The sequence below is a fragment of the Bos grunniens genome, chromosome 17 (genome assembly GCF_055505025.1).
Source record: "Bos grunniens cultivar Pamir isolate PY7600 chromosome 17, Bosgru_T2T1.0, whole genome shotgun sequence".
Classification (NCBI taxonomy): Eukaryota; Metazoa; Chordata; class Mammalia; order Artiodactyla; family Bovidae; genus Bos; species Bos grunniens.
In genome coordinates this window covers 7111904-7128943 of record NC_141181.1, presented here as the reverse complement: position 1 = coordinate 7128943, position 17040 = coordinate 7111904, and the positions used below count along the sequence as shown (strand labels likewise).

Here is a 17040-nt window from a genome sequence, read left to right as displayed (position 1 = left end):
AACACCACCAAATGCTGGTGAGGGGGAGAAGCAACACAAATTATCACCCTCAGAAGAAACTGAAAGCATAGCCACTCTGGAAGACAGTTTGGAAGTTTCTTACAAAACTAAATACACTTTTACCATACAATCCAGCAACTGCACTCTGTGGTACTTATCCAAAGGAACTGAAAACATATTTTCAGGGAAAACTGACATATGCATGTTTATACCAGCTTTACATGTAACTGCAAAAACTCGCAAGCAACCAAGATGTCCTTGATCAATGCATAAATAAACTGTAGACATCCAACCAAATGAAATATTATTCAGGCCTACAAGAAATGAGCTATCAAGCTATGAAAAGCCTTTTGGTTGAAAGCCTCAGATTGAAAAAAATACATACTAAATGATACTAACTATATGGCATTCTAGAAAAGGCAGAACAAGGGAGACAATAAAAAGATTAGTGGTTGTGGGTTTGGTGGGTGGGGGGGTGCTGAGAGAAGGATGAACAGGCAAAGTACAGAAGATTTTGACAGCAGTGAAATATTCTGAATGCCAGGGTAACGATGAACATATACATTCAACCAACCAAGATGGAGTAAGGACAACAGAGCTTCTCTTCCTATGTATCAGAACTAAAAACTACAGACAAATAGAAAAGTAATTTTGCAAGTACTCTGAAGACTACAAAAAAGTAGGTGCATTGGTGTGGAGAAGTTAATACTTAGGCATTACACATTTTATAGGTAAGAGTCTGAATTTTTACTTTTCTCTTGTAAATCTGACCCACAGTCTATATCTCAGAGTAATTTTCTTTCAGAAGTTTAAGTAGCTAATATCGTGAGAAAAACGATCCTTCAGGTTACAGGAATTAAGAAAATGGGTTCCTACAGACTAGAGGCCTGGAAAAGCATATGGAAAACCACTCCAGTATTCTTGCCTGGAAACTCCCCTTGGACAGAGGAGCCTGGTAGGCCACAGTCCAATTCAGTTCAGTTGCTCAGTCGTGTGTGACTCTGCAACCCCATGGACTGCAGCAGGCCAGGCTTCCCTATTCATCACCAACTCCAGGAGCTTGCTCAAACTCATGTCCACTGAATCGATGACGACATTCAACCATCTCACCCTCTGTCATCCCTTTCTCTTCCTGCCTTCAATCTTTCCCAGCAACAGAATCTTTTCCAATGAGTCAGTTCTTCACATTGGGTAGCCAAAGTATTGGAGTTTCAGCTTCAGCATCAGCATCAGTCCTTCCAATGAATATTCAAGACTGAAATTCCCTTAGGATTGACTGGCTTGATTTCCTTGCAGTCCAAGGGACTCTCAAGAGTCTTCTCCAACACCACAGTTCAAAAGCATCAATTCTTCAGCTCTCAGCCTTCTTTATGGTCCAACTCTCACATCCATACATGACTAATGAAAAAAACCATAGCTTTGACTAGATGGACCTTTGTCGGCAAAATAATGTCTCTGCTTTTTAATATTTTGTCTAGGTTGGTCACAGCTATCCTTCCAAGAAGCAAGGTTCTTTTAATTTCATGGCAGCAGTCACCATCTGCAGTGATTTTGGAGCCCCCAAAAATAGTCTGTCACTGTTTCCATTGTTTCCCCATCTATTTGCATTGAAATGATGTAACCGGATGCCATGATCTTCACTTTTTAAATGCTGAGTTTTAAGCCAACTTTTTCACTCTCCTCTTTCATTTTCATCAAGAGGCTCTTCAGTTCTTCTTCACTTACTGCCTTAAGAGTGGTATCATCTGCATATCTGAGGTTATTGATATTTCTCCTGGCAATCTTGATTTCAGCTTGTGCTTCATCCAGCCCAGCATTTCACATGAGGTACTCTGCATATTAAGTTAAATTAGCAGGGTGACAATATACAGCCTTGATGAACTCCCTTCCCAATTTGGAACCAGTCTGTTCTTCCATGTCTGGTTCTAACTGTTGCTTCTTGACTTACATACAGGCTTCTCAGGAGGCAGGTCAGGTGGTCTGGTATTTCCATCTCTTAAAGAATTTTCCACAGTTTGTTGTGATCTACACAGTCAATGGCTTTGACGTAATCAATAAAGCAGAAGTAGATGTTTTTCTGGAACTCTCTTGCTTTTTTGATGGTTAAACAGATGTTGGCAATTTGATCTCTGGTTCCTCTGCCTTTTCTAAATCCAGCTTGAACATCTGGAAGTCCTCAATTCATGTACTGCTGAAGCCTAGCTTGGAGAGTTTTGAGCATTACTTTGCTAGCGTGCGAGATGAGTGCAACTGTGAGGTAGTTTGAACATTCTCTGGCATTGCCTTTCTTTGGGATTGGATGAAAACTGACCTTTTTCCAGTCCTGTGGCTTCTGCTGAGTTTTCCAAATCTGCTGGCATATTGAGTGCAGCACTTTCACAGTATCATCTTTTAGGATTTGAAATAGCTCAACTGGAATTCCATCACCTCCACTAGCTTTGTTTGTAGTAATGCTTCCTAAGGCCCCCTTGATTTTGGACTCCAGGATGTCTGGTTCTAGGTGAGTGATCACACCATCATGGTTATCTGGAAAATGACGATTTTTTCTGTATAGTCCTTCTGTGTTTCTTGCCAGCTCTTCTTAGTATCTTCTGTTTCTGTTAAGTCCATACCATTTCTGTCCTTTATTGGGTCACAAAGAGCGGACACAACAGAAGCAACTTAGCACACACAGACTAGAGAAGGTAGGAGACTCCTAAATAACTAGGAGCAAACAAAGGGGAAGAATCCGCAAGACCTGTGTAAAAACCTTCAAAAGCCACAAACTGACCTAAGAGATGCAATGTATGGGACAAACTCAGACCACAGGATCAATCAAGTCTTTCTAAAGAAGATGTGAATTATCACCCAGTTCTCACCTTAATCCCTGAGTGGTGTGTGTACAAGAAAAACTTAAAGAAGACGAGAGGTTTTAAAAATGAAGGGACAAGAGAACAACCACTTATAGAGGACAGGCAGAACTTGAAGACTGACCTTTCCTGCTAAAACAAAAAACAAAAATCAACATTTGTTAACGGATCACAAGATGCAAAGATTATAGGTTAGGGTTAGGGAGTATTTCCCAAATAATTCTATGAGGTCAGCATTTACTCTGACATTTAAATCAGTAGACTGAATGAAGTCAATTACCCTTCATAATGTGGGTACCTCATTTGAACAGTTAAAGGCCTTAATAGAAAAGCAAAAAACTGACCTCCCTAGAAGAAGAGGGAATTATGCCAGCAGACAGACTTTAATCTCAAACTGTAACATCAACTCTTATCTGGATCTCCACCTGCCAGCCTACCCTGCAAATTTTGGACCTGTCAGCTTCTACAATCACATAAGCCAATTCCTTAACATACATGTCTGTCTGTCTGTCTGTCTCTCTCTCTCTCTCACACACACACACATGCACACAAACACTTTTGGTTCTGCTTCTCTGGGAATTTCTGAAAATGCACTCCCTAAGTATAATGCATAAAGTCTTCTTCTATCTTATACACAAAGTATCGAAAAACAACAAATCAAAAGTCTGTTATAAAAGACTGGTTGCTGTTGTCATTCAGTTGCTAAGTCATGTCCGACTCTTTGCAACCCCACGGACTGTAGCACGCCAGGCTCCACTGTCGCCCACTATCTCCCAGTTTGCTGAAATTCATGTCCATTGGGTTGATGATGCCATCCAACCATCTCATCCTCTGCTTCCCCCTTCTCCTTTTGCCTTCAATTTTTCCCAGCATCAAGGTCTTTTCCAATAAACTGGCTCTTTGCATCAGGCAGTCAATGTATTGGAGCTTAACCAACGGCCCTTAAATCAATATTCAGAGTTGATTTTCTTTAGGACTGGCTGGTTTAATCTCCTTGCTGTCCAAGACTCTGAAGAGTTTTCTCCAGCAAAATTCAAAAACATCAGTTCTTCGGCACTTAGCCTTCTTTATGGTCCCACTCTCACATCTGTACACTACTAGAAAAGCCACAGCTTAGACCATACAGACCTTTGTGGGCAAAGTGACAGCTCTGCTTTTTAATACACTGTCTAGGTTTGTCATAGCTTTTCTTCCAAGGAGCAAGCATCTTTTAGTTTCATGACTACAGTCACCATCCACAGTGATTTTGGAGCCTAAGAAAATAAAGTTTGTCACTGCTTCCACTTTTTCACCATCTATTTGCCATGAATTGATGGGACCAGATGCCATGATCTTAATTTTTTGAATGCTGAGTTTGAAGCCAGCTTTTTCACTCTCCTCTTTCACCCTCATAAAAAGGATCTTTAGTTCCTCTTCACTTTCTGCCATTAGAATGGTGTCATCTGCATATCTGAGGTTGTTGATATTTCCCCTGGCAATTTTGATTCCTGCTAGTGATTCATCCAAGCCCAGCATTTCTGCACATAAGTTAAATAAGCAAGATTACAATATACAGCCTTGCTATACTCCTTTCCCAATTTTGAACCAGTCCATTTTTCCATGTCTGGTTCTAATTGTTGCTTCTTCACTCATATATAGGTTTTTCAAGAGAGAGGTAAGGTAGTTTGGTACTCCCATTTCTCCCATCTCTTTAAGAATTTTTCAGTTTGCTGTGAGCCACACAGTCAAAGGTGCTAGTGTAATCAATGAAGCAGATGTTTTTCTGCAACTCCCTTACTTTCTCCATGATCCATGGTATGGAAAATTTATTATAGCTAGATTATTAAATTACTTACTGTAGCTGATCACTCAGCAAAGTATGTGTTCAACTTTTGTGCCCCCAAAACCTTCCCATTAAATGAAAGACTTAAAACAGAAGTATTCTCTTTTGTTGCTGATAATTGTTACAGACTGAATATGTGCTCCCCAATTCATATACTAAATCCCTAAGCTCAACTGTAGCTGTATTTGGAGAAGAAATCAGTTAAGTTAAAGGAGGTCAAGACATGCAAAAGAGGCAAGAAAATACAGTCTGAAGGGGTAAACCTATCATCAGAACAAGATACAAACATGACAGAGAAGTTTTAAGACAGGGAATTTAAAAAAACTATGATTAGGAGGTGGGGCAGGGGGGAATTTGGGAGAAAACAGATAACAAATAAGGACCTACTGTAGAGCACAGAGAACTCTACTCAATACTCTGTAATGACCTATATGGGAAAAAAATCTAAAAAAGACTAGATATATGTATAGTTACAACTGAATCACTTTGCTGTACACTTGGAACTAACAACATTGTAAATAAACTATACTCCAATTAAAAATTTAAATAAAAAACAAAAATTAAATGAGGTCATAAAGGTGGGTCCTGATTCAAGTGGATTAGCGTCCTTATTTTAAAAAAAAACAAAACAAAAAAAACAAAGAGCTTTCTGCTTTCTCACTTGCTGTCTTTCTGCCCTGTACAGAAAGGTCATGTCAGCACAGTGGGAAGGAGGCTGCCTACACTCCAAAGGGAAAGCCCTCACCAGACACCAAGCCTCCCTTCAGCACCTTTATCTTGGACTTACAGTCTCCAAAACTGTGAGAAAACAAATTGTTGGTGTTTAAACTACCTGGTCTAGGATATTTTGTTACAGCATGCTGAGCAGACTAATACAATGATGACTTGGGACTGAGGTTGGAAGACGTTATATTTTAAAGGAAAGACATAGAGATCTTCTCTTAGATCACAATTGTATATTACTATTCTAGGACCTAAAGACACGTCTGTTAAGAGAATCTGACCTTACAATAGCTGTATAACAGCATTAACTATACAAACACTGGAATGATTTGCCTGATCTGTCCTCACATGTTAAACAGTAACACAGCCTCTATCGCTGAAGAATTTTTCAAAAAACATAAGACATGAAATAAAAGGATCTTATATCCTGTTTTATAGGATCCAGTAACAATTTTCATTTCTAAGAACCTATCATTTAAAAACTAATCTCTTATATTAAATATATTAAAATTCTTGAAATGTTAAACTCTTACCGTAACCCATTCCTTTGGTCAAAAGCAGGTATCATAGAGTTAGGATGTTCTGACATTAATGCAACAAGCAGCTGTAGCACATCCATTAGATTGTCATCCTAAAATTATTTTAGAATTTTTTTTAAATAAGGAAAACAACTTATTTGAACAATGACTACTTCTGTAATAATGAATTAGAATATCAAAAAAATAAGTAGGCTTCAGAACAAATACACTTGTTTAAAACACACTATTTAATATACATATTCATCTGTACAATTCAAAATACACAACACCAAAGAGTCAATTTCATAATCAAAGATATAAAATGACTATTGTACTGTGTCAAGATTTCTTAAAACATATTCCACTGTTATAACAGGTATTGATTTACAGGTTTCTTTTTTTTTTTAAGGAATGATTACATATCAAGAAACTGGCAGGGAAGGACAAACAGGCTGTTCTGTTTTATTACAACAAAGACAAACTGAAGCTTCAAAATGCTAAGAAGGCGTTGGGAACATAGTAGTGGTGTTGGGGCAGCTAGGACCACGATGTGCACCAAGTCCCTCTAGAAACTAGTTCTGAAACCAGATCTTATGGGAAATGATAACTAGACAGTTCTCACATCCTATCTGGGAAAAAGTGTTAGCAGATCAGTCGTGTCCAACTCTTTGCAACCCCATGGACTGTAGCTTCTGTCCATGGACTTCTCCATGCAAGAATATAGGACCGGACTGCCATTCCCTTCTCCAGGGGATTTTCACAACCCAGGGATAAAACTTGGGTCTCCTGCACTGCAGGCAGATTCTTTACCATCTTAGCCATCAGGGAAGCCCCATATCATCTGTGGTTAGTATTAAAGGTATCAGTACATATTAGTCCCTCAGTCGTGTCCAGCTCTTTGCAACCCTATGGACTGCAGCACACCAGGCTTCCCTGTCCATCACCAACTCCTGGAGCTTGCTCAAACTCATGTCCATCAAGTCGATGATGTCATCCAACCATTTCATCCTCTGTTGTCCCCTTCTCCTCCCACCTTCAATCTTTCCAAGCATCAGGAAAGTCTTTTCCAATGAGTCAGTTCTCCGCATCAGGTGACCCAAGTATTGGAGCTTTAGTCCTTCCAATGATTATTCAGGACTGATTTCCTTTAGGATTGACTGGTTGGATCTCCTTGCAGTCCAAGGGATTCTCAAGAGTCTTCTCCAAAACCACAGTTCAAAATCATCAATTCTTTGGCGCTCAGCTTTCTTTATAGTCCAACTCTCACATCCATACATGACTACTGGAAAAATCATAGCTTTAACTAGATGGACCTTTGTCAGCAAAGTAATGTCTCTGCTCTTTAATATGCTAAGTCTGTCACTGCTTTCCTTCCAAGGAGCAAGCGTCTTTTAATTTCATGGCTGCAGTCACCAACTGCACTGATTGTGGAGCCAGGAAAATCAAGTCCGTCACTGTTTCCACTGTTTCCCCATCTATTTGCCATGAAGTGATGGGACCACATGCCATGATCTTCGTTTTTTGAATGTTGAGTTTCAAGCCAGCTTTTTCACTCTCCTCTTTCATTTTCATCAAGAGACTCTTTAGTTCTTCTTCATTTTCTGCCATAAGGGTGGTGTCACCTGCATATCTGAGGTTATTGATATATTTCCTGGCAATCTTGATTCCAGCTTGTGCTTCATCCAGCCCGACATTTCACATGATGTACTCTGCATATAAGTTAAATAAGCAGGGTGACAACATACAGCCTTGATGTACTGCTTTCCCAATTTGGAACCAGTCCATTGTTCCATGTCCAATTCTGTTGCTTCTTGACCTGCACACAGGTTTCTCAGGAAGCAGGTATGGTGGTCTGGTATTCCCAACTCTAAGAATTTTCCACAGTTTGTTGTGATCCACAGAGTCAAAGGCTTTAGCATAGTCAATGAAGTAGAAATAGATGTTTTTCTGGAATTCTCTTGCTTTTTCTTTTTTTTTTGCTATTTTTTGTACACCTTTTCTATGTTTCTTTCTAGAATTCTCTTACTTTTTCTCTATCTATATACGTGGTAATAATAAACTTTTCATTGTTTAATTTGTCCAAGGCAGACATGATGTGATAAACACCACTAGACTCACCACCTGGGCCACAGAAATATATATTGCAAGCCCATCTGCGTACAGACTGCCTCTTGACATTTTTTAAAATGGACATTGCAGTGGTGGTGGGGGTCTCATCACCCAAGTGGAGAACAGGGAAGCAAAATTTTTTCCCAAAACTTTAAGGTGGGTTTTTGTTTGGGGCGGCATATTTTTCTCCCCTGTCTGGATTTGTACTTTTAAATCTTAAATGATACACTGTTAGGCATGGCAGGTAGTATAAGAAGCAATGGAGAAGTGTTTAAAATGCCTGTGTTAGCTAACAGGTTTCTGAATTTATTGCTGTATCTCCAGAGAGAAGGCTGGAGAAGGTAACAAGAAGATTTCCTATCAGCTACTGCAGCCTTAAAACAAAGTTGGTGTCTCTTTGGACTTTAAAATTGTTCCTATGCAGCTTCTTTTATTTTTGCTTAATCAGACACAAAGGGAAGCATGAGCAGGGAAAGATCAATAGATGTTTATTGGGTGAACACACTTCTGTATATGGCACAATTTGATAACATTTGCAGAGCAGCACAAGAATAAGCACATAGGAGTTCTGAAATCTACAAATTTCAAGAAAACCCTTCACAGTCTTTGTTGACTATTTCGTATCTCATGCGGGCCTTATTGGGCATTACTAACCCACAGATACAAAGGAAAGCAGCAGGCAGTCATCCCTACGGTGCCCTGAGTCCAGGTTCATTCACTGCTTTTTAATTCTCGCTGTGGCAGCTACTTCAATATTTAATTCTCAATATGCTAAATAAATCATCTAGAGGTAGGGCACTGGGGCTTTGGAAAAGTGTGATTTGAAAGACCCAAAAAATATCTGATTTAATAGTTTCGGGGTAACAGATCACTGTGACTTCCAGTTTCTCAGTTATGAAATATTTTGGTCCCAAATGGTCAAGAAAATCTCAAAAGAGACTACCCTACTCAAGAGGAAAAAGAAATCATAATTATTAATGTTTTGGTCAAACATGATGCTACCAAGAAATTTAACCCATTCTTTTCTGCCCCAATTAACAAAGACAGATCCAAACCACATCTCTTATCTACTAATGATTTTAAAAGCCACTATTCTCATGCTGTAACAAATATGTTAACTCTTAAAACATGAATTATACGCAGGAATATCAGTTATCATATAAACGCCACGCTTTATATGAAATTCACTTCCAGATTTAACTTACATAAAATACATTTAATTGTATTATTTATTTAGACTACATCGGGCATATATCAAATTTTCCCAACTCTCTAAAGGAAAAAACTCCAGACATTTCAACCTGTTTAACCTCCTTTACAACCACATAATTTTAAATCAACTATAAATGAGTGATTTAACAGTATCTGATTATGCAAAATCAGCGGGAAGAGTATGTTAAGAATTCAAAAGTCTAATCATTTGTAGTCATTTTTGTTATCTATTTTTCCATTTATTATACTGGTACCTGGAAATACACTCAAAGTATTTTTTGGTTATTAGGTTATTCTTTAGTCTTATTAGGTTAATGAGATCTAATTTCAATACTTTTTAAAGCCTCTCAAGCTTATTCACAGAGGCATGTTGTGGTAATAAAGAATATTTAAATATAAATTGCTAAGACTTAGTTCCTAGATACATTTACTCTTCATTCTGAGCACAGGTACAGGCATAGTTACATCATTAATGAGACAGTTCTTTAACTCTTTTTTGTTTAAAAAAACCCATAATATAACTTCAAAAAATAAAATCCCAACATATAAAATTCACGTTACCTCATGCATAGTGAGTAGATAATTAAGAATGGCCTGTAGTTCATCTTCCTTTACTCCATTATCCTTAAAAAACATAATACAAGTATTTTATACTTACATATAAAAAACTTTTTTGAAAAGGAAAATTACACACACAGATTTGCCAACTTGGTCAGTTGCTATAAACATAAAAAAATAATGTAATATAGAATCTAAACCAAAAAATAATAATAATAATAATCTAAACCTAAAATAAAAACTCAGGGAAGCACTAAAGACATGCAGTAGGCAACACAATGTAGAAAGTCAAAAGAGATTAGACGTCAGCACTGTTTTCAGCGCCTTATAATACGGATAGATGATAACCTATCTAGTAGAGCTTCAGAATCCTGAAGTAAGCAGAAACGATCACTGAGGTAAGTATAAGGGTATTACACCCATCACTCCTTTAAATACAGAAGATAACTTTTCTGTTTATCTTTTTCTATTAAATTTGGAGACTGAAATGAACAGTTTCTAAAATTACCGAGTTAAAATGTCAGGTACTAAAAACTGAGTAGTAATTTCAGTGGGAAAAACACTGCACTTTTTAGTATGAATGCATTATGAAAATTTTCAAGGTACTGTATTATTGATCATAAAACAAACATGAAATTTCAAAAAAGAACAATAAGATAATTAGAAACAAAACACACTAGGAAAGAACATACAGAGACAATGTAAAGGATAAATTTTTAAATAAGTGGAAATAAGATATCTGATTCTGAAAGATATACCAACAGTTAGGTCCATTTACCACAATATTATGTGGCAGCTAATAAAACATTAAACTATAAAGAATACAAAATAAAATGATACAGAAAAATACTGAATAAAATATTGAGAACAAATATATTTATATGTTGGCATCTTATAAAACCAAAACACCTTCCTAAAAAATAATATTAAATTTTACTTTACTGATAGTGGAAGGAAATGGAACAAAATGTAATCATTTCTATCCAGTATGTTTTTATACAGGAAAATTATTTTTCAAAATCTGGATGTCAGATACAGGGAATCTCTAAAAATGAAACCTCCTCCTTTTGAGCAGCTCTGCTGACTGTTGTATCACCAGGTCTAAGACTAGTAGGAACTACTAGCAACTCAGTAAATACTTGCTGAATCAAAGTATGAATACACTTGAACTCCAACAGAAATTCATATATGTTACAATCATCAATCTCTAATTCTGCATTAATGTTTATCGATATATGCCTAAGAAACAATAAGAAAAAACAAACAGGGAAATAAATACCTTTCAAAGTATTTTCCACTCTGGAAACCCATTAACAGAGCAAAGAATAAATAAACCAACAGAGTGGTTTATGTGAAATTATGTTACAACAAACACATGCTATAGGATAAGAAATGTGAACTCACCTTCATTACTAATTGCTTAATAAACATCAACAAGAATGCTCGTAGAGAAAACATTTCTTTTTGATTAGGTCGTGGTCCATCTTTTAAAAAAAGACAAACACATATGCACACACATTGAGTATTTCAAAAACCTCGAAGCTAAGTATAAAATTCCCATTCCCAACAGTTTTCCCACTTACTTATAAGGAACATAAAGGTAACTTTCCTGAAGAGTTTAATGTCTCTAGAAAAAACAAGCATTCAATCTCAACGTGATTGCATATGTAGTGTTTCTAATGTACAAAATCAGTTACACAAAAACTGCAATGAAGACATTTGTTTTTGACTAAGGTCAAAGGAATCTCAAAACAGAAAGATAAGGTAACAAATTTACATTTAGCTTTAAAAGACTCTCTGGGAATCTTACTATGGTAACATAAGTTTACAAAGGAAAAAGAGCAAAAGAAAGTCTAAACTTTACATGTGAACTTAGTATGAAAAAACTTTTCCACTGTTACCACTGTATAAGCTAATATAAAACTCTCAAAAAGTACACGTCAACACAATATCACCCATGAAGGCGGGAAACATCGTGCTGACCACCTCTGACATCTCCTTCTCTTTTTGAAAAAGTCCTTGGTCACACATGGCTCACATTAAAGTCAATTTTCATGTCTGAAACATATAATTCCCAAACAGAAAGCTTTTGAAACCAAATACTCATTGTCCTAAGATCCTAACTCAGGTACTTGCTTGCCTCATATTTTCTGCAATTTTCCCCCCACTAATCATTATTTACAGCTAGTTCCTAGACCACCAAAGCACAGGACCAACACGACCCTGAACAGATCAATTAAACTAGGAAGAAAATTGTTTAAAATTTGTTCCACATGACGATTTCTAGACAAAGAAAAGGTTACAGAGCTACAACAGAATCATAAAGTTTGGCCAGCTTTCTCACTTGAAGTATGAGACTTTCCCAAGATCACTAATCAGTTAGAAAATCAAGGCCAGAATATAATGCAAACACCCAGGACAGTACATGACACACACCATCAGGAAATAATGATTTGGTTCTAGATCTGCTGCAACATGCCAGCTTAAACAAGATCATGGAGCTTTCATGTGTCCTCATAGCTTTCTAAATGATAGCATACTGTCTGATAATAAATCTAGTTTATTTTGAAAGGGATTTAAAAAAATATTGTACAAATATGAAACCTCATCTTTGTGAATCAATGAACAACCAAAGCGTGTGAGTAAAAAATCAGAATGTATATTGTTTCACTCTCCTGCATCTATCTCCTGATTTAAAACAACAGCCCTCAATTCTTATAAAGGGACTGAACCCATCTTCACACTCAGATCATGTGTTCTGGGGGTAAGAAGGGCCTCCTCTTCTGGGCAATCTGAAGAACACTGTCATGCAGATAGACACACGATGCAATCAGAGCCAGTGAGCAACAAAGAGACTAAAAGGACTTTTGCTGGAAATGCTCGATACAGGCAGATACTCTTGCTAGATTTAAAGTGTGGGGATATGAAGGTAGGGTGGCTGCTTGGTAATACAAAGAGAGAAACTACATGGAAAGAGCCAATACAGAAGAACTGGGAAATGGAGAGAGACAAGCTGACAAAATAGCAGGGCCATACTCTGAGCCCCTGCACCAAATTCTACTGGAACTATCAGCCTATTAACCCTGGTTAACCCTCTTTTACGATATAAACCTGGAGTAACAGGCAAGTTTGACCTTGGAGTACAAAAGGAAGCAGGGCAAAGGCTAACACAGTTTTGTCAAGAGAACACACTGGTGATAGCAAACACCCTCTTCCAACTACACATGAGACGACTCTACACATAGATGTCACCATATGATCAATACCAACATCAGACTGATTATACTCTTCACAGATGAAGATGGAGACACTCTAATAGTCAGCAAAAATAAGCCCTAGAGCTGAATTTAGAAAAGGCAGAGGAACCAGAGATCAAATTGCCAACACATGTTGGACTACAGAGAAAACAAGGGAATTCTAGAAAAACATCTACTTCTGCTTCACTGATTACCCTAAAGCCTTTGGCTGCGTGGATCCCAACAATCTGTGAAAAATTCTTAGAGACAAGAATACCATACCACCCTTACCTATCTCCTGAGAAGCCTGTAAGCAGGCCAAGAAATAACAGAACAGACATGGAGCAACTGACAGGTTCAAAACTGGGAAAGGAGTACAACAAGGCTGTATATTGTCACCCTGCTTATTTAACTTACATGCAGAGTACATCAAGCAATATGCTAGACTGAAGGAATCACAAGGTGGAATCAAGATTGCTGAGAGAAATACCAACAATCTCAGATATGCAGATGATACCACTCTAAAATCACTATGGATGGCGACTGCAGCCATAAAATCAAAAGGCAGATGTTCCTTGGAAGAAAAGCTATGAAAAACCTAGACAGTGTATTAAAAACCAGACATCACTTTGTTGACAAAGGTCCATATGGTCAAAGCTACAGTTTTCCCAGTAGCCACATACAGATGTGAGAGTCAGACCATAAAGAAGGCAGAGAACCGAAGAAGTGATGCTTTCAAACTGTGGTACTGGAGAAGACTCTTGAGATTCCCTTAGACAGCAAGGAGATCAAACCAGTCAATCCTAAAGGAAATCAGTCTTGAATATTCATTGGAAAGACTGATATTGAACCTGAAGCTCCAATACTTTGGCCACCTTATGTGAAGAGCCAACTGACTGGAAAAGACCATGATGCTAGCAAAGGGCAGGAGAAGGGGGCAACAGAGGATGAGATGGTTGGATGGCATCATCAACTCAATGGACGTGAGTCTGAGCAAACTCCAGGAGATAGTGAAAGACTTCCGAGGCCTGGCGTGCTGCAGTCCATGGGGTCACAAAGAATAGGACGCAACTTAGCGACTGAACAGCAATGAGCAATAATGCAAACCAGTTTGAAGCAGGTTTGGCAATACTTTAAACAAGCCACTATTTGTCAAAATTTTTATTTTGACCTCTTCTATGAACTATTGACATAATAATGAACATTAGTCTTCCAATAACTTAGTTCCGATTATACAGGAAAATAATTACTGAAATTCTGTAGTTTCCTTAAATCAGTTATTAGAAGCAGATACTCCCTACCCCTACAAAAAAATCTCCATTTTCTCAAAAAACACTGCTGTCAATGACTTTCAATGGAATAACTGAACTCAACATCAATACTAGTTGCTAATATAGAATTTTCTCTCATTCTCAATGCCTTAGAAATCATCCTAGTCATATTTGATCCCCAAAGAACTCATACTAGCAAAAGTAGCATTCTTCTATAAAAATAGTGAGCTGTTAATCTCTGTCAACCACAATTTAAGACAAACTTAAAATTATCAGCAAGATTAAAATGAAATTTTGCCATGAAAAGATTTAGAAAAACTTTCAGAATAATGCATTGTTTTAGGAAAAAAAGAAATGCAAGAAAGAGGGAGGGAAAGAAGGAGGGAAGAGAAAATCCTGAATTTGCATATATATGTAACATAATATACAGATAGAGATGAAATACCTAATCCTTTTGGGGTAATCCCACTCCGATCTTGAGGGTTCACTGCCCAGTAGTAGTACTTCAGTGTATGCATTATGAGAAGCACTGTGCCAACTCTCCGAATGGCATTATATATGTTGACTGTACCAATGAATTCCGTGGACAGGTAAGTATAGAGTGTCAACTGCACCTAGAGAATCAAAATGAAGAGCTCAAATCAAAGAAACAGACCAGCATTTTACCGTTCTTTCCAGTAATACTCTCAGGTTGCTCTATTCGGACCACACTCGTTCTAAAAAGCAAGCTGCTTAATTAGCTTGATAGTAACCTCCATGTTAACAGACAACATATAGCCACTGACACATACCCAGAAGCACACACGCTCCTTACAAAACAAAAGCAGGCCAACGCTCCTGTTACAGCAGCGCTATGAAGTGAACACCCCCACATACTATGAAGTAAACATCCCCATACACTGCGCTTTTGCAGCACTGTTCCTATAGTGCTGAGAAAACTGATTCCTGTTTAGCAATCAGCAATTATTCATGAACTTACACACTTCTTTATAATAAACCTACTATTTATACTTTGCATAATTGTTCTCAAAAGCTAGAAATTGTCTTTGTTCTGGAGAAAACTAGTAGCTGGAATAACTCATAAGAAATTAAAAAAAAACAGCAGGAATAACTAAAAAACAGATCAAAAAAAGAAAATCATACAAAAATATGTAAAGCCTATCTTAAGAAATATTTATTAGAAAAAAAGAATTTTGTTATAGCAGCTCATTACTACAAAGATTGTAATTATAATCTTGGCACAAAATAAAAACCACTTTTGTCCTACTTTCATATCAAAATCAAGAATTTTTCACTGCATTACTAGTGGATATACTTTATTAACTAAAAAATATTAAGGAAGGCATGAAATTTGACCAAAACTGAAACTACTCCTGATCATTTACAATGAGTATTTATGTTTAAACATGATGGACATTCCCAGATGCTGAGGGCATTTTCCTTTTTAAGCCTGAAAGATAAAAATTAGGTGCCTATATTCCAGATGCCCTATAAACAAACAAGCCTAAATGAATAAGGGAGTCAATGAGTAACAGTACAAGGTCCAGAACGGCAGACTCTGAGCCCCTTAAAATCGAAGTCTGAAAGATGGCTGTAGTTTGCTGTTGTTGTTTAGTAGCTAAGTCATGTTTGAGTCTTTGCCAACCCATGGACTGTAACCTGCCAGGCTCCTCTGTCCATGGGCTTTCCCTGGCAAATACTGGAGTGGGTTGCCATTTCCTCCTCCTGGGGATCTTCCTGACCCAGGGATAGAACCCACATCTCCTGCATTGAGAAGTAGACTCTTTACTGCTGAACCACGAGAGAAACCCAACTGTGGTTTAGAAAATCATAAACATGCTATAATCCACAGAGTTGCTGAAAGATAACATCATTTTGATGTTGCTACTGCTGTTCAAATAGACAGCCCCAGCTTAGTTGTTATTGAGGATATACAGAACTTTCTATGACATGATTCAAATTCTTAAGTGTGATATTTCAATCAGAAAATATTTACCTTCACCTGTATTTGTAGCACTGTATTACTGAATATACAATGGTGCAGACACTGTCCCTCAGTAGCTAAAAATCTAATGGAGAAGATTAAACATACACACAATTTTAAGTGAAAAACCAAAGGTAATAAATACCCCTACTGAAACATAAGAAAGCTCATGTGGCAATATGTAATTAACTGCAAAACGAGTGCAATAGAGCTATGAAATACTATTAATTCAGAGGCCAGAGAAATTATTTTAGGATAAGCTAAAAGAGTCAAGAAAAGTTTCACTACTAGAGTAGATATTAAGGTAGGCTTTGAAGATGAATAGTTCTAACAATAAGAGGAAATTTCAAATAGAGAATATTGTAGATAACACAAAAAGCTTCCCTAGATCTATAACAACCATCCTCAATCTTGCCTGCATTAAAATACCTGGAAAACATTTTTTAAAATACCTGTCTGGGTCTTGTCCCAGACCAATTAAATCAGAATCTAGGGAAGAGGGAGTGAGATTCTCTTTTCATTTAAAAAAAAAAAAAAAAAACCCTTACCAACTAATTCTATAGACAGCCAAGATTAAGAACCACTGCTCTAGGATAACTTTTGGTACCCACTTACCCATTGAGGATAACTGATTTTTCATATAGAAAGCCTAGAAAGAACTGGCATGAAGACTTAATGCTTTATTCTGAAAACAAAGAGAAACCTTTACAAATTTGGGGGCTAAGAAATGTTCTGATGAGAGTGACTGTGATATGTTG

The 17040-nt window shown here is 37.3% G+C and overlaps 1 protein-coding gene across 10 annotated transcripts in view; it reads right to left on the bottom strand.

Moving 5' to 3' along the window:
* LRBA (LPS responsive beige-like anchor protein) overlaps positions 1–17040 on the bottom strand; it is a 758928-nt gene that overhangs the window by 623257 nt on the left and 118631 nt on the right. For all 10 annotated transcript variants that reach the window (XM_086346372.1, XM_086346374.1, XM_086346378.1 and 7 more), the window contains exons 13-16: positions 14744–14912; positions 11196–11275; positions 9795–9857; positions 5928–6025 (exon numbers count right to left, since the gene is read on the bottom strand). In XM_086346372.1, the coding sequence (XP_086202498.1) occupies positions 5928–6025; positions 9795–9857; positions 11196–11275; positions 14744–14912 (410 nt within the window). The remainder of the gene's footprint in view (positions 1–5927; positions 6026–9794; positions 9858–11195; positions 11276–14743; positions 14913–17040) is intronic.